Source organism: Pipra filicauda, unplaced genomic scaffold, assembly GCF_003945595.2.
Source record: "Pipra filicauda isolate LSUMZ 115617 unplaced genomic scaffold, ASM394559v2 scaffold80_size11013439_pilon, whole genome shotgun sequence".
In the NCBI taxonomy this organism is placed as follows: Eukaryota; Metazoa; Chordata; class Aves; order Passeriformes; family Pipridae; genus Pipra; species Pipra filicauda.
The window spans coordinates 1,354,157-1,378,842 of NW_024104987.1; the positions used below are offsets into that span (position 1 = coordinate 1,354,157).

General features: G+C 56.4%; 4 protein-coding genes across 10 annotated transcripts; 2 read left to right on the forward strand and 2 right to left on the reverse strand.

Moving 5' to 3' along the window:
* The first annotated feature begins 372 nt into the window (after positions 1-372).
* On the forward strand, positions 373-2,797 carry CPSF4L (cleavage and polyadenylation specific factor 4 like). Its single transcript, XM_039390279.1, has 7 exons — positions 373-506; positions 696-877; positions 1,158-1,253; positions 1,525-1,618; positions 1,921-1,963; positions 2,065-2,250; positions 2,729-2,797. Exons 1-7 carry the CDS (start codon positions 373-375, stop codon positions 2,795-2,797), a joined length of 804 nt encoding a protein of 267 aa, XP_039246213.1.
* Positions 2,798-3,126: 329 nt separating this feature from the next.
* CUNH17orf80 (chromosome unknown C17orf80 homolog) lies at positions 3,127-6,775 on the reverse strand. The gene is made up of 4 exons (XM_027725373.2): positions 5,446-6,775; positions 4,988-5,095; positions 4,432-4,548; positions 3,127-3,954 (listed from the first exon to the last, which is right to left on the reverse strand). Exons 1-4 carry the CDS (start codon positions 6,770-6,772, stop codon positions 3,926-3,928), a joined length of 1,581 nt encoding a protein of 526 aa, XP_027581174.2. The 5' UTR covers positions 6,773-6,775; the 3' UTR covers positions 3,127-3,925.
* A 153-nt stretch (positions 6,776-6,928) lies between these two features.
* Positions 6,929-16,994, forward strand: FAM104A (family with sequence similarity 104 member A). 4 transcript variants are annotated; one of them, XM_039390230.1, is made up of 5 exons: positions 6,929-7,049; positions 8,808-8,904; positions 12,507-12,548; positions 12,825-12,887; positions 14,391-16,994. In XM_039390230.1, exons 1-5 carry the CDS (start codon positions 7,003-7,005, stop codon positions 14,631-14,633), a joined length of 492 nt encoding a protein of 163 aa, XP_039246164.1. In that variant the 5' UTR covers positions 6,929-7,002; the 3' UTR covers positions 14,634-16,994. The 4 variants fall into 4 exon arrangements, with proteins under 4 accessions (XP_039246164.1, XP_027581135.1, XP_027581136.1 ...); XM_027725334.2 differs by lacking the exon at positions 12,507-12,548; XM_039390231.1 differs by lacking the exons at positions 6,929-7,049; positions 8,808-8,904 and adding an exon at positions 8,932-10,339.
* On the reverse strand, positions 15,554-24,601 carry COG1 (component of oligomeric golgi complex 1). Of its 4 annotated transcripts, XM_039390229.1 has the most exons (15): positions 24,290-24,601; positions 23,566-23,810; positions 22,632-22,813; positions 22,087-22,257; positions 21,855-22,008; positions 21,183-21,393; positions 20,258-21,040; positions 19,867-20,013; positions 18,842-19,003; positions 18,427-18,602; positions 17,797-17,905; positions 17,247-17,356; positions 17,080-17,155; positions 16,677-16,713; positions 15,659-15,720 (listed from the first exon to the last, which is right to left on the reverse strand). In XM_039390229.1, the coding sequence occupies exons 1-14, from the start codon at positions 24,599-24,601 to the stop codon at positions 16,696-16,698; spliced, it is 2,856 nt and encodes a 951-aa protein (XP_039246163.1). In that variant the 3' UTR covers positions 15,659-15,720; positions 16,677-16,695. The 4 variants fall into 4 exon arrangements, with proteins under 4 accessions (XP_027581130.2, XP_039246161.1, XP_039246162.1 ...); XM_027725329.2 differs by lacking the exon at positions 16,677-16,713 and having other exon boundaries at positions 15,554-15,720; positions 18,427-18,554; XM_039390227.1 differs by lacking the exon at positions 16,677-16,713 and having other exon boundaries at positions 15,554-15,720.
* Positions 24,602-24,686: the final 85 nt, after the last annotated feature.

Here is a 24,686-nt window from a genome sequence, read left to right on the forward strand (position 1 = left end):
GTGGGAGCAGGGAGGCAGTGAGGGGGATGGATGGGGCCGGGGGCTGAGCTCCTCAGCTGCAGCACCAGGCAATCAGGGCTGCAAATTGGGATCAGATGTGGGCAGCTTCCCGCTCTAAATTGAGCGCTCCAGGCAGTTGCCTGGATTGGCTTTGCTCTGGCTGGGGAGGAGGAGGAAGAGGAGGGTTTCTGAGTGCTGCTGGGGCCCAGGGTGGCTGCAGGGACCCTCAGAGCGTGGTGCTCCCTTGGCAGAGCTGTGTTTTCCTTGGGCAGCCCCGCTGCTGGGCCCTGTGAGCTGTGCTTCCCTGCCTCTTTCCCTGCTTCCTTCCCCGTCTGTGCCAGGCTGGAGGGGGCTCCTGCCGTAGTGGGGGTGATGCAGGAGTTGGTGGCTGGTGTGGAGAAGATCAGGTTTGACCTGGAGGCCGATGTGGAGCAGCAGCAAGGAGCTCGGCCCCTGCCCTTCCCGGGGGTGGACAGTAAGTTGGGGACAGGGTCCTGTGGCTCCCTGTGCTGGGGAGGGCTCAGACACCTCCAGGGCACCCAGACCTTGGCAGTGCCAGGTGAACTGAGCCCCGAGTGCCCAGTGAGTGCTTCAAACCTCCTCCACACCCAGGAAAGCTCCTGCTGGTGTGTCCCGAGCTGGGGGTGCTGGGAGTTTCTGGGTGCAGGGAGGACCGGGGGGGCCGTGGGGGACAGGCTGGCTGTGACAGGGGTGCCATGGCCAGGCGTGCAGGGCCCCTCCAGGCGTGGCGGCGGGGCCAAGACCGCGGTGTGCAGGCACTGGCTGCGGGGGCTCTGCAAGAGGGGCGACGGCTGCGACTTCCTGCACGAGCACGACGCCACCGGGATGCCCGAGTGCTATTTCTACTCCAAGTTTGGTAGGTGCAGGACCGGCCTGTGCGCCCCGGAAAGCCTCTTCCCGCCCCTCGCGGAGCCTGTCCCCTCCCAGCACTCGTGTCCCTCCGGGCTGGCCTCGAGCAAGTGCCTGATGCCACCTCCTGACTGCGGGAAGAAGTGCCACTGTCACCCTCCCGGGTGTTCCCCCGGTCCAAACCCGGGTGCTCTCAGGGCACCCCAGTTCCTCCCATCCAGCCCATCCCTGAGCGATTCCCGCTCTGTTTTGTTTATCCCACCTGTCCCACCCCTTGTCTCCCGCAGGCGAGTGCAGCAACAAGGACCGTCCCTTCCTGCACGTCGATGCCACCCCCAGCACCATGGGCTGTCCCTGGTACGACCGCGGGTTCTGCAGGCACGGTGAGCTGCTGGGACGGGGGAGGGTGGGCAGGGGCTGCCCGTGTGCCCACCGGTGATGTGGGGCCGGACCCCGCTGCTGGCACAACCTCCTGCCCCCCTCTGAGGTGGCTGAGCCACAGTGAGGTGACTCGCGGCGTGGCTGGGAGTGGGACAGGAACCCGGTGGGGGTTTGGGCTTGGGGCAGCAAAGAGTTCACCGGGGCTGCTGGGAAAGCTGAGCTCCCAAAATCCCGGTGTGACGTGTCCCTGCAAACCTCTGCTCTGCGTGGCAGGTCCCCGGTGCAAGTACAAGCACACGCGGAGGGTGATGTGTGCCAACTACCTGGTGGGGTTCTGCCCAGAGGGACCCAAGTGCAAGTTCGTGCAGTACGTACTGGGCAGGCTGGGGGGGCCTGGAACACGGCTGGGGGGGACAGTCCCCTCTCTGAGGGGGCAGAGGTGGCCCTGTGGTCTTTGCAGGGTCAGGGATGAGGCTGCTTTGGGACCTGAACCGTTCTGGTCTCTCCCTACGTCCAACCAGGGTTTGCAGTGGGTGGGCAGGGAACGGTCCTGGTCCCCATGGGGGTGCCTGTACCAGCCCCAAGACATCCCTGAGAGGTTGTGGGAGCCACAGGAGGGTCTGGGAGTACCACAGGGAGTAACTGCCTGTCCTCTGTGTCCATTCCCAGCCTCAAGGCCGGGCTGATGACGAGCAGCACGGATCCCTCCAAGGTGAAGCCCTTTCCTCTGTGCATTGGGGTGATGCTCCAGCTGCCCCACAGCTCTTGTGGGACAGCAGCTGTCAACTGCCCCTCCTGCCCCATTCCCCCCAGGAAACTGGCTGTCCACGGGGGCTGGTACAGCGGGATCTGGCTGCTGGCGAGGAGAGGGGAGGCGAGGACATGCCATCCACAGAGCCACCTCCACGAGTCACACAGCACCTGGCAGCACATCTGTGGGACATCAGTGGCTGCCCCCCGGACCCACAGAACCTGCTGGAACAAGGCACCTGCTCCAAGGTGAGTGTTTTTGGGAATGGGAGGGTTGGGAGCAGTGTTCTCCCCTTGGAGGGTGATGGTGAGGGACAGCATGTGGCGTGGGGACAGGCTCCCACAGTATGCCCAAAACAGCCTTTGTCTGGAAATATGCATTTTCCCTGGGTTTTTTTGGGCTCTGGAGTCTGTCCCTGGAGAGCTGGGGTGGGAACCAGCTGGGAAGGAGGGATCTAGTGGGATTGAAATAACCTGACTGCAAGGGGAGGGACTTGGGTGGTGATAAACCAGTGGGAGAGCCCCAGAGAACAGAGAATCCCTCTGGGTCAGAGGTTTGGTGCAGCTGGAGGTCTTGGGGTGCTGTTTCCAGATGGGAGCTGTGCTGGAACATGGCACGGCTCCAGGAACCCACTCCCTGGGAAATGATGTGAAAATGAACATGTGGGAATGTGGCAGAGGGTTGATGCAGCACAAATCCAATGCCTGCCTCTCCCTGTGCCCCCAGAGTGGACAGGTCAGTCCCTACACTGGTGAGAGTGGGAGGACTCAGCTGGAAATGCTGCTGGGGAAGTGACTCCAGTGGTCCCACACGGATCAGGGAAGGAGGACACCCTAAAACACGATGGAGATGGAGAGACAGCACCAGGGCAGCTGCTGGACTAGAAAAGCCAGTTGGGTTTGCTCAGCACCAGCTCACAATTTGCACAAGCAGCAGAGAAATCACTTAATGCAAGGAAAATTGGACTTCCCACAGCTGGCTCTGGACAGGCCAGCAGCAGCAGCACCCCCAGGTTTGAAGGGACTGGCTTGTGCCAGGCCCTGGGCACGAGGGTGAGGGTGTGCTCATCCCCTGGGAAGGGGGCACAAAGCACCGTGTCTGAGATCACAGACCAAGCAGGAAAGGAAAATCCACAAAGGTTTTTATTGCTGGTGAGAGAATTTCTCGTGAACCACCTCCGACACAGCACTACTGCACCTCGCTGAATAAAGAGCTCAGATTTTTAATTCTTGGCTTTATTTTTCATGCCTGTAACATGACCAACCCTTTCCCAGACATGCTTGGGAATGGCAGGCTCCAACTAGCACTCCTGTCTCCTTGTCTGTCTGATGCAGACACGGGTTTGCCCTTTGGGCACAACAACTCCTACAATGGATTTTTCTCCTCCAGAAATAGGGCACTGTGGTCTGAGCTGCTGCTTTAGTGCCTTCACAAAGGTTCTGACCAGTCCCACCAGTACAAGGGGTGAGTATAAACTGGGCTTTGCCGGGGGAATTTAAAGGGAATTGTTATTGGGATTGAAGCCCACCCTGCCACAAACCTCACTGCTACAGCATAATGTCAATTAATCTCTAATAACAGCTCAGGGCAGGAGCCTGTCCTGTGTCTGCCGTGCCAAAGCGAGGGATTTGGGATTCTGCAGACTCCAAGAGCTCTACTGCACACATGGATCTCTCAGGGGTAGCTCTAATGCTTCTTTATTCCTCTACTGAAAGCTCCCTGACCCACAGAGGGGTGACCACGGGCTGTCACTGTCACCCCTCTGCTGCATGAGGGCCCCTGCCAAGCAGCCCCCCACCTTCCAGCCCCTGTCCTGACAGCAAACAGGCCTCTGTGCTGGGAATCTGCTGGGACACTGGCTGTGAGCACTTCTGCTGCCTCCCAAGGAGCTGTGACCGTCCTGTGGGTGCTGCTCCAGCTCCTTCAGTGGTATTTACGCCAGCGGTGACGCTCTGGAAAAACAGGGAAAGAAACATTCCAGTGTCAGCACAAAGGGATGTTTGGGGGCTCCAGAGGTGGGCTGTGCCCAGTTCCTGATGAGTCTCACTATAGCTTCTCTGTGCATGAGCAAGGGGAAACCACCCCACCACCAGCAAACCCCTTGTCACTTGTGAGGAAATCCAGGGAATGGGAGCTCTGTGTTGGAACATCTCCTCCCTCTGCTCTGTGCAGGGTTTCCAAGTGCTCCTGCCATTCCTGGTGCTCCCCAGGGAGAAGCTGTGAGTAAGCAACTGTTATCACCACTTTTAGTGACTAAATTCCTCTGCTTCCCTTCAGAACCCTGCTCTCTCAGCTCTGATATTGATCTTAAGTGTGGACTATTTAAATTATTCCAGAGCTTTAATTAACAGGAAGGGTAAATAGACTTCCCAACTGCTGCAAGAGGGAGAGTGCCTGAAATAAGAGAGACCCCAAGCAGGAAATCTTACTGAAGTGCTGATAGTTCCAGCTGTAGCTGAGCAGGCAGTACCCAGTCAGGAGCATGGAGACCCCAGTGTGTCCCCCCCTCCTCACGTTGATGTATTTGGCATAATAACTGTTCCAGGCTGTTGGGAGACAAAGGAAAGGGACAAATCATGTGCTGGTCTTTGGAATTCCCTGGTTTCCATGCAATTTTCCAAAGCCAGAATGTTGGGTCTGTTCATTTATTTGCACAGAGGGCAGGGTTAGGTGGGATATTGGGAAGGAATCCTTCCCTGGGAGGGTGGGGAGGCCCTGGCACAGGCTGCCCAGAGAAACTGTGGCTGCCCCATCCCTGGAAGTGTCCAAGGCCAGGTTGGACGGGGCTTGAAGCAACCTGGGCTAGTGGAAGGTGTCCCTGCCCATGGCAGGGGGTGGGACTGGATGAGCTTTAAGGTCCCTTCCAACCGAAATGATTCCATAATTTGCTGCTTTATAAAGACTCAGGGTGGCCACTTGGATGAAGCTGCAGCAACTAAATCAGGGGAGTGGGATGAGTCTGCCCCAGAAGGCTGGAATTCTCACCTTTCTGCACTGCTCCAAGCAGTCCCTGGGGAGAGAAGTCGCAGGTGCTGATCCAGGAGTGCAGCTCCCCCAACCTCACCTCCATCAGGGGCCTCTCCGAGAGGGGACCTGGGGGGTGACAGTCACAGTGGGCACAGGCAGGACAAGGTGTGGGGTGTTTGTGCTCCCTGTGCTGTGTGGGGAGCTGGGATCTGACATGGGATTTGGGGTTGGAAGCGGAGAGGGAATTGTCTGTCCCGCAAAGTTTGGGCTCCAGCAGCCCAAACGTGCAAGAACCTGACTCCAACCTACACAAAAACATGAACCGTTGGTTTTGCAGGCTGGAGGAGGCACAGCTGACCTCCTTGGCTTCTCCTGGGTCCCTTCCTGGACAAGCCCAGCAGGTCAGCATTCCCTACCCCTCCTCTCCCATTCCAGCCTGACAGTGCAGCAAATCCCAGCACAGAGACTTTGGTTACCTCGGTGTCCCTCTGAGAAACTGCCCCTTGGTGTCTTCACTGTGATCCCCACATCTTCTTGGAAATGCTTCCCTGGAAAGATCCTCAGCCCCTCATGCTCAGGATACAAGTCTGGAAACCACTCCAAGCCTGTGGCTCCTGCCCAGGTGCTCCTGCCAGAGGCCTGGGATGAACAGGTGGGCTGGAATTTGGGAGAGTGGAGCCAGGACTGGTGCAGGGCCAGCCCCGGGTCTCTCCCTGTGCCCAGGACGGGCTCGGACACTCCAACCATCTGCTCCCTGCTGTCCCTGAGCCTCTCCAGGCTGCTGAGCTCATTCTTGGATGGCCCTTCACTGTGACCTCCCAAACCCTCCGTCACTGACAGATGGAGGTTCTTGGGATGCAAATCAGACACAGGGGCTTTATATCCCACACCAACTTCCCGGTGCACCTGCTCCTCTCCTGCCATGGATTTGTCTGTTCTCTCCTGCTGAACGAGGTCACCGGGGCTATTTCTGCCCTCGGGGGGTTCTTCAAGTACTTTTGTTGCCTTTAAGCTGCTTTTTCCTCCCTTTTTGCTCCCGGGCACGCCCCTCACAGCCCCCAGGCTCTGAGTCTCCTTGTGTGTGGATTTTGGAGCGGTTTTGCCCCGCTGTGGGTGGGCAGCACGGCCGGGATCCGTCCCTCCTGCTGCTCCTGCCCCGCTCCTGGGCTTCTTCTCCCTGACCACCCTGGCGCGGTGCTTCTCGATCACCACCTTCACTCCATTCTCCAGCCTCTGGGGGACATCTTCCACCTCCTCGGGGAGCAGATCCAGGGCTCTGGCCACGTCCTGCACCGCGGGCTCCACATCCCGGCCGGTCCTGGGGGCGCCGAGACCCGGCTCGGGGTCGGTACCGGGGGCCGGGCGGGGGCTCGGGGCTGAGCTCGGCCCGGGGACGCTGCCGGTGACCGGGCCGGGGGTCGGGAGGGGACCCGGGCTCGGTGCTGACCCCGGAGCGGTGGCGGGGGCCGGGCTCGTTTTCCTTTTCGCTCCCGGTGCCGATCCTGCTCCCGGTGCCGATCCCGAAGTGCTGGCGGGGGCCGGGCGGGGACCCGGGCTCGGTGCTGACCCCGGAGCAGTGGTGGGGGCCGGGCGGAGCCTCTCTCCCGGTCCCGATGCCGATCCAGGTGCTGGTGCCGGTGTCGATCCCGGTGCGCTGCCGGGGCCCGTGCGGAGGCTCGTTTCCGATCCCGATTCCGGTCCTTTCCGCGGGGCGGCCTTGCAGTGCGGGAGGTGGGCGCGGAGCCGCTTGAAGGCCCTGTGGCAGTGCGGGCACCGCTCCGTTCCCGCTCCCGGCTCCGCCATCACCGCCCCCCCCACGCACCCGGGACCGGCGCGCGGCCGTGACGTCACAAAGGCGCGGCCCCGCCCCCGCGCGGGCGCGCGTGTGACGTCACGGGGGCGAGGCGGCGGCGGCGGAAGCGGCGGCGGGGCCGGGACGGGCCGCGCTGCCCCCCCCCAGCCCTCAGAGACCCCTCAGAGACCCCCCCGCCCTCAGAGACCCCCCGCAGCCCCCTCGCAGCCCCCGCGCCGCCATGAGCTGCCGGCAGCCGCTGCCGAGCGAGCGCGGAGCCAGACAGAGGTGGGCGAGGGGAGCGCGGCCTGAGGGCGGGGGAGGAGGGTGAGGGGGCCTCCTGGAGCAGCCCCGAGGGCACTGCACCGGGAGGGCCGGGGGGGCGGTGGAGGGGGTGGGTTGAGGCGGGGGGTGCGGAGGGGAGGGAGGGGGAGAGCGGGGAGCGGTTCCCGGGGCGCCGGGAGGGGTTAAAGTGGGGCCGGGGGGGTGGAGGTTTGGGTGGGGGGTGTTGGGTGCGGTCGGGAGGTCGAAGGGGCGTAGGGGATGCAGAGGGTGCGGGGGGCTCGTGGGGTGTTTATGGGATCGGTGGGGAAGGGGAGATGGTGAGGGAGAAAGCAGAGGGACCACGGGGCCTGTGGGAGCTGGGCTGTGCCCAGGGTTGTGGGGCTGTGGGGTCATGGAATGGTTTGGGTTGAAAGGACCTTGAAGCCCATCCACTGCCACCCCCTGCCATGGGCAGGGACACCTTCCATGGACCAGGTTGCTCCAAGCCCTGTCCAACCTGGCCTGGAGGGGTTGAGGGAAGGAGGGATCCAGAGGCAACACAGACGTGTCCCTTCCACGGAAAGTGGTGCCGGGAGAGGGGGGAGCCGCTGGATAGGGTTTGGTGTCTGTGGCCCCGGGGGTGGGGGAGCTGTGGGCGTGGGCCAGATCCCGCAGCTGAGTGTGCTGTCTGTGAGAAAAGATCCGGCTAAAAATACCTCCCCCGAGCCTGTTTTGACTCATTCGAGCACAGATTAATTTTAGGCACCAGCAGAGCTCCATCCTGTGCTTTGGATGGTGCTGAGATCCTGGGTGACTTGTCATGTTTGTACAGTGGGAAGAAGCCTTTGATGTCAGCATTGAAATTCTGTGGGCTCAGGGGACGGGAATTCTGGGATGATGCCGTGGATCAGCTGCTGGGTTGATGTCACAGAACCATGGAATGGTCTGGGTTGGGAGGGACCTTAAAGCCCATCCGGTCCCACCCCCTGCCATGGGCAGGGACACCTTCCACTAGCCCAGGTTGCTCCAAGCCCCGTCCAGCCTGGCCTTTGAGGTCTTCCCTGTGTTGTCTCTAATATAGGAATATCAGCACCACCCCCATCCCATTACCCTCCTTCAAACCCCTCTTTGCATTGATGCCTGCAAAGATCTGGATAAAAATTAGGTTGTTGGTGTGTTAAAACTCTTACTTATCAGGCCAGACAGTACAGGCTGCCATGGGAGGGTGGCAGATACACCAGAAACAGGGAAGGGTTTGTTTTCTGCGGGGTGTTTCCTGACAAAACTTAATTTTTGCACGGAAAATAATGTTGCTCAGGAACATGACTTAGCTTCAAAAGCTGCCAGGGTGGAGAGACTCAAGAAATCGTGGGTGCTGAGTGCAGGCTCATGTGAGCAGGGTGAATTAATCGGGTGTTTATTGAAGTGTGGTCACTGCCACTCATCCTGTTCCCGGGTGTCACTCCAGGGCCCAGGATTATTTTTAGATGTGCAAGGCTGAGAATTGTTCAATGAGTTTATTTAAAAAGATGGTTTTAATGTGAGTCCATGTCCCTTAAACTGATTTCTTGTGAGAAACAGGATCCTTTTGTCTCTCCCCTCCAACAGCAGCTAAAAGGACAATGTGGGAGTCCACAGCACCTCAAGGGCTTGGATACATCCTCCAGGAATTTACCAGACTTTCCTTTTTTTTCGGTAGAGGTGCCTTCAGAGAACAAACCAGAAGGTATATCAGTAGGCTGATAATTTGTTTTCTCCCATTCTCCCTGAATTTTCCTTCAGGAAGAGGAGAAGGAATGGCAATGAAGAGGATGGTCACGTTCCCCAGACAAAACGTAGCACCAGGAATTCTGTCCTGCAGGACTCGTGGGACACTGAGGTGAGAGCCTTCCCAGGCAAATGCAGTTTCCTTTCTTGCTGAATATCCTGTGAATATTTTCATGGAGAGCAGTTATGAAAACCCTTTTTTTTTCCTCAGCTTTGTGTGTGAGGTCGGGAGGTTTGACTTTGTGACATCAGGGATTGGAATCTGTGAAAGGTGGTTGGGAAATCAGCATGTTTCCAGTGAACCTGGTTATCCCTGGCCTGAATATTTCAAATATTCAAATATTCAAATGCAAGTGAAGACACGAGGAAATAATTTGCTGCCACGTCCAGTTTTGCTGGGTGAGATGAGTTGTGTCCAGAGCTGAGCTGATGATGAGGGTGGATCACAAGTGTGTGTGTGGTCATTTTGCCCGACCTACTCTCCAACTTTGCATTTACTTATATTTAGGTGATTATTTGTGGTAGAAAGTATAAAAAAAAAATCCAGCCAGTGCTTATCTGGTGTTTAAAAAACACTCTGCTAGAACTGGTCAGTTTAAGCAAAACTTGCTTGTTCACAGCCAAGATGTTTGTACTCAAACAATTTGGTTTTTACTCATATTTTCCATGGGGGTTTTTTTGGTGGACATGGGATAAACTGTCTCTTGTTTTCTTACCCCTCACCAGACAGGTGTTCTCTTGGTGCAAGTTGTGAGCTGTGAGGTTTGTTTGCTTTAAAAAAATGCTGATTTCCCAACTGCTGCCAGGTTTCCTGAGTTGTTGCCCGTATGAATCACCTGAAAATTCACTGTGAGCATTTCTGCTAAGCAATGTCCTTCTGTTGCAAAACACTCATGGAAAAGAGGGTGCAGAGCAGAGGCTCCCTCCTGGTCTGTGCCCCTGGGAGTTAATGAAATTAATTTCTTTTAAGGTTTTTGAAATACCCTTGTTTTTGTAAAGCCTTCCCACTTTGAAGGGGGACTGTGATGAGTAATTACAGTCTGAGTTATTACTGAATTAACTGAATTATTGCAGTTCTGTTGAACTATTAACTGTTCTTTGCAGAAAATATTTAGTGCTGTGTAACTTTGAGCTCTTTTATAATATGGAAATGGTTTCAAATGTGTATTTATACATTCCTGTTGCGAGGGAGGCTCTTTTAACCTGGTCACCTGTACAAGTAGCTGGTGTGATAGTGACACTGCTGGGAAGTGGTTTAAGAGGTGATGTTCCTCACGGGGGAATTGTCTGGGGTTGAAACTGTCCTGGTTCGTGTGTTGCTGTTTTTCCAGGAGTGAGACTTTGCATTTTTGGGTGTGAGGGGAGAACCGTCGCTAGTTTGTTGCCATCTGACACCGAATCACTTGTCCAACAGGTCAAACCCCTCCGTGTGTGTAGAGTAGTTAAAGGCTAAAGCAGCTTTGTGGCGGGAGGAGGAAGAATTTAGTGTGGAACGAGGGATTGAAGTGGGAGTAATGAAATTAAGGATATCAGGAAAAACCTGGATGGTGAGTGGCAGAAGCACCTTTGCTTGTCGTGTAAACACCTGGTGTTTGGGCAGAGCCACGGAAAGCAGGACTGGCAGTGGTTTTGTGGCCACAGGGGAGGGGTGACCTTAACCCTGTGCTGGGTGTTTGGGTGCTGGAAGGGAACAGCACGGGCATGGCTGACCCTGGGCAAGGTCACTGCTCAGGCTAACAGAGGCTGTGCTTCTTGCATGCTCTTGCCTTGAAAAAGCCTGGGTTTAACACATTAAAGCCTGGTGTGAGGCAGGGGAAGCTCTCACTGCTGAGGAATGTGCCCACTGGACACACACAGCTTTCCAAACAGCACCGGCCCCTCTCCCCAGGGGACAGAACTCACAATGTTGTCTCCTGATGAATAGAGCTTTTTCTCTTTTTTTTTTTTCCCCCCCCTTGTTTTCTTGCTGGATCACAGAACTGAGCATGCCCAGAAATTCAAGCCACGAGATTAAATCAGTATTATTTGAATGTTTGTGAAGGACTTCCTGTGCCAAAGGGAGAAATCCTCGTGCTCATTGTGCACAAGTGCTTCCGATTGGTGTCGCTTGGAAAGTCTCAGCCAGTTGTAGCACTCTTATTTAGTTTCCTGGTACTTTGCTGTTTGCAAAGACACCTCTTGATGATTAAAAATTCTCTCTGGCTCTAGGATATTGAACTGGAAAGTGTGGGGGGGAGAAATTTGTGACTTCTAAGAGCACATTGAGAGTCGCTTTCCATCGCAGGGCGTCACACCCCTGCTTTTTGTGAAACATCACCTCAAGTCCTGATTCCTGTGGCCTTTTTTATTTGGAAGTTACGGAGTCACAGGATATTCTGAGTTGGAAGGGACCCACAAGGATGATTGAGTCCAACTCTTAAGGGAATGTTTCCTCTTGCAGAGTGAGGTTAGTTGGGAACATCACCCCAGTGTGACAATCAGGCAGCTGTGTTTTTAAACAGGACTTGGCTTTTGGCAGGATCTCTTCCCGTTTTTTTTGTCTTACACATGTTGGTCTGAAGAGTGAGATGAAGGGAGGTTTTTTCCTTAGTGGCAGTTCCAGCATGGGCTGATTGTGATGTTATCCCTCAGCCCCTCACTTTGAATCCCGCTGCTCACCTGAGCTAGAGCTGATTCCAAAGGATTTGCTGTTTTCTCCCACTGGATTGTCCTTTCACCCAGGACAGGCAGCACCCCTGACTGACTTTTACAGGAGGGAAACTGGGATTCTCTTCAATCTCTATCAGTGCTGCTTCTTGGCAAATTGCTGTGTAAGGATGTGCCATTCCTGCCTCTCCTGAAGAAGCCACTCCCAGGTGACAGGCTCCCTGGGGGGACAGGAAGCCTCTGGAGTTCAGTGCAGGGACTGGCACAGGGCAAACACTGCACTGGAACCTCGGCCAACGTTAAACATTAGCGAGGCAGAGCCTTTGCCACGCAATCTCCCTTCCTGTTCAGCCTGTCCTCCCTTGTCCAGGAGATCAGCTGGGCTGTTTTCCCTCTCTCTGGTTAGAAATTCATTGCTGGCCCCTACAGCGAGTCAGGAGGAGTTGAAGAACCTGAGGAATCACCAGTGAAAAACCCTTTGCCCTGATTTTCCCTGGGAAGGAAGCGGGTCAGGGTGTTCTGGCTAACTCCTTCCTTCCTGAATAACTTCTGAAAACCTGAATTTCTCGTGGTTCCTCTTTGTCCTGGCCGATGTGAGGATTCCCCAGCTCTTGGAAACACGGCTGGGTTATCAGCCCATGGCAGCAGTTCCTGCTCAAATCAAATCGTGTCCCCCTCTGTTGAGGAAGGGCTGGTCTAAAATCCTAAGTGAAAACCAGACCATGTCTCTGTTAAACTCATCTTGGGGGAGTCCGAGAGCAGCAGGGGCTGAGTGGCTGTTCCTGCAGTTCCTGTCAGGAGGGAGGGACTGAGATGCTGCCTCACAGATCTGCACATTGATACATTTAACAGCACATCTGTTGGGAAATGAAACTTGTGTAGCTACTCTGAGCGATGTTAAGGGTTAATGAGTCCAGTGAACCTTGAAGATGCCCTTTTGGTAGTTAAAGTAGTCCCAAATTTCAGTGGGTTGCTCCCCTCTGCCCTTTTAAAGCTTTGTTGCACTGTGTAGATGCCTGTCGTTGCTGACGTGATGACTTCAAGGATTCTTTTCTTGTCTAATTGTAGTCCAAATGCGTAACAGAAAGTGCACCACAGCCTGGGGAAATGGTAGGTCTTCGATGGGATTGGGGCAGTGATGAAGGGGTGCTGGTGCTAGTGAACTTTTGCATTAGAGAACTGGAAATAAAGAGGGTCTGACAAGCCCTGACATCTGTCAACAGCCTTAGGTGCAAGAAGCACGTCCCAGGACACTCTGCCAGCTGTGAAAAACCCGGATATGCCCAAAGTAACGGTTGCTAACCGCTGGAAATCCTTTGTTGGGGTGTGAAACGGGAGCAGTGGGTGACGCCAGGTTCTCATTTGGCTTTTTACCTTGATTTGCAGAAGGTGGCTGTAACGAAACTCAGTAAGGAGCGCAGACTAAAAGGAAACAAAGTGTCCTGTGCGGTGGGTTTCTCTCCAAGGCTGCTGTGGCTCACTCGGCGTAACAGCATCGCGTGTCCCTCTGTGCTGCTGGGCAAGAGGGTGGCCAGTGCCTTTCCTGGCTCCTGCTGTCCTGCCAGGGCTCTCTCCCTCTCTAGACTTAGCAGCTTTAGGAGGAGGAGCTGGTTGCTCCCGTAGTTCCATCTGTGCTTCCTCGGGAATGACTCCCCCTGGGTGTTTCTCCTCGGGGCCCCTGGCTTGGCTTGCTGTGCTCCATCAGAGCTGAAGCGTTTTTGGTGCTTAGCAAAACAGGGGGCTCTGGTAGGGCTGGATGGTCATGGTGGGTCAGTGCCAGGGGTTGTGGTCCACCCCAAACATCCACAGTGCCTTCCTGGGCCTTGGACACACGTCAGGTGCAGTTTGCACCATTCCTCAGATTGCCTCCTTCTGGATGTGGTGCTGACTGCAAAATCACTGGGGACTTCTTGACATTCGTCCTCCTCTGCTGTGGCACAAAGCTTTGACTTCTGTGGCTCAATACTTACAAAAACGTGGAGTTTTTTGCTGCTCTCACTTGCTCTGGATGCTTGTGTGAATTTACTTATGGGATGGCAGAGTAGCCACTCACTAATTGACTCACCCAAATATTTGCAGGTCCTGACCAGCACATCACACAGTACTAAAGTATTTCAGCTGCTGGAACCTTTCCTTAGCAGCCCTTAAAATGCTGTGAGCTGAACAGTTTGATGTCTTTGAATGCCTGAGAATGATGGCTGATGCTCTTCCAGCCATTCCCATGAAACGTGGTTATCCTGAATGCTGGCAAATGAGCCTTGGCCTCTCTGGGAGCCATATCCTGAGTTCTCTCTGCTGCATGTGGAATTTTTCAGTGGCTTTTGCTCTTTTACTGTCACGTCCAGTGAATTGTCATGGAATTGTTATGGGACACTACCAGTTCACACTGCCATCCCAGTACTCTGCTGGGAGAAGAGCAGTTGTATCTCTGTCAAGATGTTCAAAGACTTAAAATGGGTGTCATGGTGCATTTGTTTTTAACAGCTTCTTGCTTTGGATGCTCCAGATCTCACTTTAGAAGGGTTGTCTTGTAGGAAAAGGCTTTGCATGATGCTCCCGTAAAGCCTCTGCTACAACAGCAGTGCCAAACTCCAACTCCCCCCTGCCCTGCCTGCCTGTACTGACACGTGCAGCTCCCTAGGAATGTTCTTTATTTTCCAATTCTCGGATTAATCCAGCAAACTTCACTAGTGCTAATGTGGGTTCGGGGGCAGAGCTGATGGGTTTAAACCAGAAAGACTGAAATCCAACATCCTGGAGGTCAGCGAACCCCGGGTGAAGGATTGTCCCCTCAGCTCTGGGACGCTTGTGTTGGCAACAACAACCTGGTAATGCCAGGGGGATTGACTTCAGTCCATGGGGCTGCCAAGCCGGAGGGGAGGGGGTTGGCATAAAGGGGCGAGGGCAGGAGAGGAGTGTCTGATGTTGCTGTTCACCCTCTGTGTGTCCCAGTCCTCCAGCAGCGACAGCGGCAGCAGCAGCAGCAGCAGCTGCAGCAGCAGCATCAACAGCCCCGACAGAGCGTGTGGTGCAGAGTCCAGCCTCAACCCCAGCATTGCGGGATCCAGCCCCGTCTCCTCCCAGCCCTTCCACGAGCAGTCTGCACTAAGCCAAGGTCCTTACTTCCACATCAACCAGATCCTGAAGGAAGCCCACTTCCACAGCCTACAGAGCCGGGGACGCCTCCCTACATGATGACCCAGCAGCTCCCTGCCTTCTGTGAAGGGACAGCACTGTGTAGATTTGATATTTCAACTTCAAAGTTTGTTAACATGGAATTGCACAAAATTGCCTGTTGCCTTTTCAGTCTATATTTGAAATAACAGGTTAACAGGAGATTGTTTACTTGTGGTTTGCTGCACTATTGCAATGCAAAAGGGGCTTTGAAGCAATTTTTATAGGATTCTTTTTGGGGTGGTTCTAAAGTGCGTGGCAAGAGGAGACTGAGGAGTCCACATGTGTGTTATAGGATTGCAAACTGTCCAATTCCAATCGACTGCCTAATCTGTTTGTTAGCAAGTTGTTGCTTTCTGTAAAGTTCTCTTAAGCGTTCCTCTTCAGTTTTATAAGTCTTTTTTTAATTTCAATAAACTAGTTAAAAAATGATTTGGCAACATAATTTTTTGAGCATTTAGAGTTAGTAGGAGCAGTTAAGAATAGGAGCAGTGACTGCAGGTCCTTAGGCCTGGGCAGCTGTGAGCTCCCACCCAGCTCAGTGTGAGGAGTCCTATCTCACATGAGCCTCACAAGAGAATGTGAAATTAGACCCAGGAGAGCTTGTGCAGGTCCTGCTGGGGCCACTCAGAGCAGGACAGAGGAGTCTTGCCCTGCTCCAGCACCCGTTTCTAGCTGTGAAATGTTTTGTTTTCTGTTAGTGTGTAGGTTGTTTGGGGATTTTTTTTTCTTTAATTTGACTTTAAGGTTAACAATGTAAAGAACAGGAGGTGAAAGAGCAGCTCCCCCTCTGCTCCAGCAGCCAGGGGACAAGGACAATCCCGAGCTGAGCCCGGTTCGCGTGACACACCCTGATCCGGCTGAGAATGGGAAGCACTGACAATCCTGGAGGTGTCACCGGTCCTGCCCAGGGGACAGACGGATCTCAGAGGAGACAGACACACAGCCCAACGTTTTATTTGCTGCTGCCTCACTTGGTCATGCCCGAGAGCCAGCCCAGCTTGAAGAGCGAAGGCGCCGCCGTGTCCTCGTCCTCGGTGACAAGCTGCCTGAACAGGGAGCCCGGGCGGGAGGCCTCGTCTTCTCTGGGGAGCACAGGAGCTGCAACCTGGCAGGTTTTAAACACAGAAGTCACTATAACTGTTACAGCAAACCTGTGACTTGCTCCATACCCTCAGCCACAGGAGCTGCAAGGTGTAGCCCACAGCAAGAACAGCTCTTCCCAGGCAACCCGACCCACGACCGGTGCGGTGTTGCTGCTGGGGGTTAGTGACAGACAGACAGACACAGGGACAGCAGCACAGCAGCACCTGGCTGTTGTTAGCAGCCAAGGAACTTGGCAGATGGCACTCAGTGCTCAACAAACCCCACATCAACACTCTGAGCTGCAGGGAAGAGGCTGTTGCCCTCAGAGCAAAGGATAACAGCGTGGTAGCAGCACGGCTGTTGCCCTTGCAGAGAGCTCGTCGTGGAGAACTATGGATTTTAACCTCTCCAGGAGTGATTTAGCATTGAAGAAGGAGCAGGCAGCTGTCAGGGATTCTGGGAAGGGTGGCTGGCACAGGATACAGGTGAAGGGAGTGACAGGAGCGAGCCACACATCACTGCACGCTTCTATGCTCCACTCCAGCTGAGGTACGAGAGGTAAGGAATACCTTTATTGGGAAGCTTTGGGCTTTTAAACAACCCTTATGTCGTGTCTGGTCCTGAATGGTTCTGAGTAAGGGAGAAAGGAGAGTTGCAGAGTGAATTGGACATCATCTCATGTGATAAAACCAGACCTTTAACTCTTGTCCTGACTCTTGTCAAGGCTCACCAACTTGGCCCACTTGCCAAGACGTCACCACAGATGGATTACTGGGTTGGTAATAACTTAAGGAAATCCCTGCTTCCCACTGCAGTGAGTATTCCTTGGCTCTCACTCAGCACACAGAGCTCCATCTAAGCAGATGTTTTAAACTGGGGGAAATGTAGCAACACAAGGCTTGTCTGCTACAGCTCAGCCACAGGACAGAGCGGAGCCTCTGCGAGAGCAGCACACACTCCTCACACAGGCTGAGGTACCAGGCCAGGCTCCTCGGGGTTAGAGGGCAGCGTCCCACTGCAAAGGAGTTCAGTCATTAGCCACTGTCCTTCAGCCTTTCTTGTAGCCCCTCCTCAATGAACTGTCTTGGATGCATTGCCCTCGAGATGCCTGGGCTGTGTAAATCCTCACTGTGTTTCAGGGTGCTTATTGCCTGTTTTGCCACAGAGCAGTGGCCCAAAAATACAGGGGCAAAGGGTTTTTTTTTTTGAGGGTCGTGGGAAAATCCAACCCATCTCCTGCTGTGTTGCCATAATGACTCTCATTTTACCGAAAATAAAAATCAGGTGAAATATTAACTGTTTGGCTACTTTCTTCTTTCCCCACAAGCTCGAGTGTCATATTGGCAAAATATTCCTATTTGTAGGGCCCAGTTGTACCAACCTGGACTCGCTCTGTGCTCCTGGCAGTGGACTTGCTCTTCCGTGAGCTCGACATACTCAGCGGCAGGAGTCCAAACCTTGAGATGGAAGGAAGAGATACGGGAAGCAGCAATTCCAGACCTGCTTCCCCAGAGACAGGAGGATGCCCGGGGGAGCCGAGTGCCTCACCTGATCTGGCTGGATGCCAAGGGCAGGATGTTGTGCAGCTCCTGGGAGCTCAGTGCCCCGCTCCGGCTTGTGTACTGGTTCTCTGTCCCCGTCAGCAAGCCAAAGAGAACCTGGAAGGCAGGAAGGAGCTGTTTGTATTTGGGGAAGAGAACCTGAAAGGCACGAGGAGCTGTCTGAATTTGGGGGCCCTGCAGAGCTGATCACACAGAACATGGTGAGTCCACTGGCATTAAGTTCGAACATGAAGTGTCTCCCTTCCCCCTCTAACTCTTGCTTTTAATTATTCCCACAGTTGAGTTCCAGGCCTGTTTCAGCACTACTTAAGCCACTTAGTGTTGCACAGGCTCCAGTGAATCCTGTTAGATAAAGTTGAGCCAACTCCACGCACGGTGACGCGGCACAGCCGGCTCAGCCAGCTCCTCTTATCTTCAGCTGGCATTAAATACTCTTCCCATTTCTAAGGAAGTGCCAGTGGTTATCTTTAGGCATTAAGCAGTTTAAAGCCACCCCAGCTGCCCTTCTAAAGGCATTTTGCAGCCCTTTTCCTTACGGAGGTTCTCTGGACCAGGCGGTTCAAGTTGCTGTTCAGGTGTGGAGTGAAAACGTCCAAGTCGAAGGGATCGATGTGTCCCTCCAGGAAGTCGATCACCTTCTCAATCCTGCAAGCAGAGCAGAGGGGTCCTGTCAGGGGTGACATCCTGCTGACAGCTGCTGCTGCCACCTCTGAAATCCTGAAGCCAGGATTTCCTCTCTGAGGTGACTGAGCAGAACAGGAATTGCTCAGCGGAACAGCAGCTGCCTGAAGGGTTTGCAGCTCTTACACAACCCACAGCAGCTACTGTGGCAGAGGAACCTTCTCCCTGTTCCTCTGAAAGATGCCTCAGACTGGAGCGCACACAAGGCTTTAACTCCCGGGTGGAAGCTTAATGGTTCTCTGCAGGGTATCCTCTGAGGGTATCCCTGGTGTCCCATGGACACTGGGTACACAAGGAGAGGGGACCAACCTGCTGCCTCAGGCCCTGGCCACAGAGTCCCACCCCTCCCCTATTTTAAGGGTGAGCTTAGTGTCAGAGCAGGGTGCAGTGTCAGAGCTTGGAGCCTGCACTGCCCAATTCCTGTGACTGTTGTAGGGCCCCACAACCTTCTGCTGAAGGATCTGAACCCCAGAACTGCACCTCACCCAGAGTCCTGCTTGATCCTGCTGGGTTTCCCCTCCTCGCCCTTGGCCGTCAGGATGATGCTGAGGTACCGCAGGTCGTAGAGCAACTGCAGAGCTCTGGTCTGGGTCAGGGGGAAGGTGTCCACCTTCTGAAACAGGACAGGCAGCAATGGGGCTCTTCCCTGGCACAGAGAGGGCTGTCCAAGGGGAACATTTGAAAACACCAGCCCCAAGACACAACCAACCGAACCGAGCCGTTGTGAGCATGAAATGTGTCTGATCCCCTGCTGCCTCAGCTTTGGGTGAGTGTTTAAGAGTGTCTCCTTTCCAGCTCTCATGGACAGACACTTTCTGTTCCAAGGGACAGGAGCATGTGCATCCCTGCATTCCCAGCCACGCTGCCATCCCACACCCCCTGCAGATCCCACCCACGAACCTTCTCCTGCTTCTGTTCCATGAGCTTTTGGTAGGCAGCGAGCACCTCTGCCATGCAGGTCCTCAGCAGCTCCTGCAGGGTCACCTTGGGAAGAGTGTGGCCACCCACCCGGTTCACCTCCTGGCACAGGCTGAACAGGAGGCACTGGACGTGCCAGGAAGGCTGTGGAAGAGAACAGTGTTTACTTCCACAAGGTCTGGGAGCTCTGCTTTAGCAGCACCACATCCCTTCAGTTGGGTGGTGGGAGCTTCCTGCTTCCTCAGCAGCCATGAAGCTTTGTCCCCACAGCTCAGGCATCTCCTGGGGTTTGATTTACTGACACCCTTTATTTTGGATTCCAGCAGCCCTCAGAGTCCCACCAGAAGTGGGACTTGGGTGTGGTGAGAACAGAATTGCTTCTTGTGCCTGTCCTGTCACCACTGACCCTGCTCTGAACACCTGCTCCTCAGGGTTGTTTCTCCCTCGCTCTTCTCCTCTATCCCAAGCTCTCATCCTGCTGCTTTTTCCCTCAGAATCAATACAATTCACTGGATAAGGTTCACTACAGAAGACTATTGCTCTGCCCAGCCCCTCCTGTGCTGTGCAAACACAGAACTCACTCCTGGCCTGGCCCTCTTCCCCCTCCCGACTGCCACCTGTTTTGTACCAGGTCCTTCCTGCACCACCTCCACACCTAAGGAAAACCACACACTTGGTTCCCTTAGGATTTCACCATCCCACTGCTGCAGCCCTGTCCTTCAGGGCATGCAATTTCCGTGAAATCTCTCTCCTGGGACCTCTGTGTTTAAACCAGACCTAAGTCCTTCTCTGGCTCAGTTTTACAGGATCTGGGCCAGTCTTCTTCACTGGAATAAACAGCAGCAAGGATCTATTTCCTTCCTGTGACCTCTGTGCTTACAAAGTGAGTATCTCAAAGAGCACCAGAGAGTGTTTGTCCTCTGCTCATGACACCAAACAGCTCCCCAGCAGGGCAGCACGTGGGGTGGAACCCAGTGCTCTCCTCCCCCCCAGCCTGTTCCTCGTACCTGCACGGGCAGCCGGATCTTTGACGTTACGCTGCTCCCAGACTCCGTTTCCTCCTGGATTTCAATTTCGTCCCAGTTGGTGGCTGTGGCCAGGACAGAACCAGCCGTGTCCAGCAGCAGCGTGTGGGTGAAGCACTGAACCAGACTCTGGAGCACAAACCCAAAAGCCCCAGTGAGAGGACAGACAGCTCTAACAGGACCAAGACAACCTGTCCTGCCTGCAACCCCCACACCTCCCAAAGCAACCCATGGAGACCATCCCACTGGAGTCCCCTCCGAGCTGCCACCCCCTCCTCTCCCAGCAGCCTGGCGAGCTCTTGGCAGCCAGGGCCAACCCCAGGGAGGGAACCCCACACCAGAATCAGCTCTGAGGAGGGACACAGCTCCTTACTTTGGTGACAGCCGAGCTCCAGATCTGATAAGCCAACAGGCTCTGCTGCAGGAGCTCTGCCTTCAGGCCCTGCCACTTGGCCTGCTCGGGGGTCACTTCCTGGGCCTTCCCCTTCCCCAGCTTCTTGTTGGAGCGCGTTTCCTTGGGCGCCGTGTCCGTGCTGCCCTCCTGGCCCAGCACACAGCGCTGCAGGTGAGGGCACAGCTCGGGCAGGGACTGGCACAGCCTGGCCATGAACAAGACGGCGTTGAGCCGGGCATCGCCAGGGGGGCCCAGCTGGCCCCCCAGCAGGCCCTGGGCACTCTGGAGCTCCTCCCTGACGCAGCCCAGCACGTGCTGGACGCAGGCGATGCACTGGTCGCGCAGCAGCCCCCGCACGGTGCCGGCGTCGGCGAAGCGGTCGAAGGCGGAGCGCGGCTGCACCGCCGGCTCCTTGGGCACCGAGGGCTCCGCGGGGAGGTAGGACAGGAGGTCATCCAACCTGGCCTTCAGCTTGGAGTCCAGGGCCGAGCAGAAGCTCTGCACGCACGGCGTGAGCGCCTGCGCCTTCATGGCCAGCCCGCTGCGGGTGAAGGGCCCGCGCTGCCCCACGCTCACCCACGCCGCGTCCGCCGGCAGGTCCCCGGGGCCCTCCGACCACAGGAACAGCGCCACGTTGTGCTCCAGCTGGATCTGCTTGCTCAGGGCAGAGCTGCCCGGTTTGACTTCCAGTTCCTGCAAGGCTAAAGCGAGCAGCTGCTTGGAGCTGCTGGAGATGGAGTCGAACCCTTCTTTGGTCAGAGTCTGGAACAGAACCAGGAGGGGGAAAAGCACCTTTAAATGTGCCACTTAAACATGCCCTGAGCACTGCTAACAGGCACCAGTGTGGGCTGGCTGGGACAAGGGGGGGGGCACAGGTCAAGGCTTCCCACAGCTCAGCACCCACCTGCAGCCTGTCCAGGAAGAGCTGCTGCAGCAGGTCCTCCCAGAGGGACACGGGCCTGTCCAGGAGCCGCCGGCACACGGCCTCCCAGCTGTGGCTGCCCGACTCGCTGGAGAGCAGCTCCCACACGGCATCTCGGATCCCTGCCAGCCCCTTCATGCTCCTCACGTACACCAGCAGGCTGCTGACCCCGGCCCTGATGTCATCACTGCACCTGAAGGCAACATTTCACCGCTGGGCTGGGAGCACAGTGCTCCAGGAACGGGGAGGCAGCTCACAGAGACCAGGTGGCTCCATCAAATAATGGGACAAGGATGTGAAGGGGAGGCAGGAAACGGCCTGCTGGGATAGGGCGGAGCTGGCAACTACATAAAGGGGCTCTGGCTTCCCCCACACAGTCCCAGGAAGGAGGAGAAAGAAAGTGTTGGGTCAAGGGCTAAATGAGCCAGGTAAGGCATCTTCTTGCCATTTACTCTGTGCTTGTTTGCTGGTGGTTGTGGGAGTGTGTACAGAGAAGTCTGTACAGCCCAGCTGGGCTGTTGTGTCCCAGTATTCCAGCCTGTCTAACTGAGGATGAGGGATGAGGTGGTCAGGGAATCTGGGGTTGCTCTGTGCTGCCCAGGGGTCACACAGAGTCCAGGAGAGCCCTGCAAAGGGGGCCCCCGTGCCACTCACATGCTGATCCACTGCTGCAGGGTCTCCCTGAGGTGCTCCTGGCTGATGGGGTGTGCCAGGGTCCGCAGGGCCGGCTGGAATTCCACCACAGACTCCGGCAGGTACTTGAACCAGCTGCTCAGCTTCAAGTCCTCCTCCAGGACCCCCCCTCTCCCTGGAAGCACAGGGTCAGGGATGAGCCCAGCACAGGGGCACCCTCCTGCCTGCACACCGGGGTGGGGGCAGTGCTCACCTGCAGGGTGCTGGCCTGTGGTGCTCTCCAGGGTGGAGAAGAGCAACCCACAGGGCAGGGCTGGGTCCGGGGACATCCCCTCAGGCACGGTGTAGAACAGAGCGTGAGCCTGGTACAGGGTGGTGGTGAGCAGCTCCATCAGGGAACACACCTGAGCCTTGATACCTGCCCCTGCAGGGAAACCATGCTGAGCCCAGGCAGCCCCTTCAGCAGGTGTGAGTGGCACCCTGTTCCAAGGCTTTTGAGTTAGGGAAACCTTCCAGAGAAGGGCTGGAGGGTGAAGGACTCGGCCATGTGCCCCACTCCTTCCCCATTACAGGTGGGCTTGGCTTAAGACCCTGAGAACTGGTAATTTTTGTGTACTGTGGAGGTCTTTTGCTGCTGGGGCAAAGCGCTGCCAGCAGTGAGAGGACATGGCTGTGTCCCTGCCACTGTGAGATCTATGGGAAAAACAAGGGAATAACCCCCCTCATTCTGGGGGCGTGAGGGGGGCGAAGGGAAGGGTAACCCCAACTCTCCCAAGGACACATCCCGGTGGCACTGACCGTGGTGTGGCTGGTTGAGCAGCTGCTGGATGGCCATTTTCCTGGCCAGGAGGAAGTCAGCCAGGGCCTGGCGTGGGGAGCTGTCCTCCAGCAGCATGATGGCACACAGGGCCTCGGCCACCGCCTGGTCCGACACCGCCCGCGACCGCAGCAGGGCCTTGCTCTCCTGCAGGATGGTGGATCTGCCCGGGGAACGGGGTGGGGGGTCACTGGGGGCTGTGTCTGGCCGAGCCATTCAGGTGTTATGTGATAACCACCAAGCCAGGGTGTTATTTTCCCAGATATAAGTGGGACTGTCAGGGCGTTAGGAGGCTGGGTGAGGTGTTTGTGTCCCACAGCTGGTCTCGGGCTCACGGAGTGGTTTGGGTTGGGAGGGATCTTAAAGCTGCCTGGTCCCTGTCAGCTGCAGCCTGTCATGCTGGGCTTGCTGGCCGTGGGACACTCCCCAGAATCCCCTGCCTTCCCTGCCTGCTGGCTTTCCAGGGGCATTCCTGGAGTGTTGTACTCCCAGATTTGACACTTGGCACAGCCCAGGGATCCTGCCAGTGGGAACGTGGCTTTCCTGTGGGATCCTGGGGAGGGATTCAGGTGCAGCTGCCATGCCAAGGGGCAGAGGTACCTAAAGCCCCACAGGTGATTTCTCAGGACAGGTTAAGAATTCCCCCACCATGCAGCCCATGTTCTCTCCTGCCTTCCCTGGGCTGTGTCTGAATCACACTGAGGTGAAACCCAAATGGTTTGGGTCAGAAGGGACCTTAAAAACATCTCGTTCCACTCTCTGCCATGGGCAGGGGACACCTTCCACTATCCCAGGGTTGCTCCAAATCCTGTCCAACCTGGCCTTGGACACTTCCAGGGATGGGGCAACCACAGCTTCTCTGGGCAACCTGTGCCAGGGCCTCTCCCCCTCCCCACCCGTCCCTTCCCAGCCCACCTGAGGTGGCTGGCGGCGGCCACCTGGCGCAGCAGGATGGGGAACCGGGCGAGGACGGGGCTGCTCCGGGCGCGGGGGGCGTCCAGCTGGAGCTGCCGGCGCAGGTGGGCACCCAGCAGGTGGAGCCGGGCGGCCGGGAGGTACCGACCCCCCTCCACCGCCCCCCAGACCTGCTCCGGCACCTCCAGCAGCAGCTTCAGCTGAGCCGCCGCCCCATAGAACCCGCGCTGGGCCGGGGGGCGAACCTGGGGGGAGAGAGGGGACAGAAAGGGTTGGGGGCGGTAAGAAAAGGAGAAGAGGGAACTCGGATCCCAGAAATGGGTCAGGGACCCCAAGAAATGGGATAGGGACCCCAAAACAGGTCAAGAACCCAAGAAATGGGATAGGGACCCCAAAACAGGTCAAGAACCCAAGAAATGGGACAGGGATGCCAAAAGTAGGGACAAGGACTCCCCAGAATGGGACAGGGACCCCCAAACAGGTCAGGGACCCCAAAAATGGGACAAGGACCTCAAAATTAGGTAAGGGACCCAAAAGGAGGTGGAGGGGGAGAAGAGGGGATGAAGGGGTGAAAAGGGTGAGGAAACGGGATGGGGAGGAAGAAGGGGAGGAAAAAGGGGCGAGAAGGGTGACAAGAGGGAGGGGCTGGGGTGGGAAGAACGGGTGATGGAGGGGGGCAAGAAGGGGCGATGGCCGCCCTGGGGCCGCCTCCCTCGCCCCTCACCGTGGCTGGGGGCTCGGGCCGGGCCGAGCCGCCCCGCTGCAGCCCCCGCACGGCGCCCAGCAGGCGCTCGGCGCTGCGCCGCATCTCGGCGATGGTGTCGGCCGCCTCGATGAGGTCGCGGTAGCGCTCGCCCACCATCTGCCGCAGCTCCTCCCGCTTCTGCTCGATGCCGGCGCGCAGCCGCCGCTCCACCGCCCGCAGCTCGGCCGCCGTGTGGGTCTCGAACAGCGCCTCGGCCTCGGCGCCCCGCGCCGCCATCGCCGCCATCGCCCCGGGCCCGGCCGGGCCCGGCGGGGGCGCCGCCGCCGCCATCTTGGTCACGGGAAGGAGCCGGTCCTTCCGGGCCGCGCTGGCGGGGCGGCGCCGCCATCTTTGAGCCGGGCAAAACCTCAGCTGG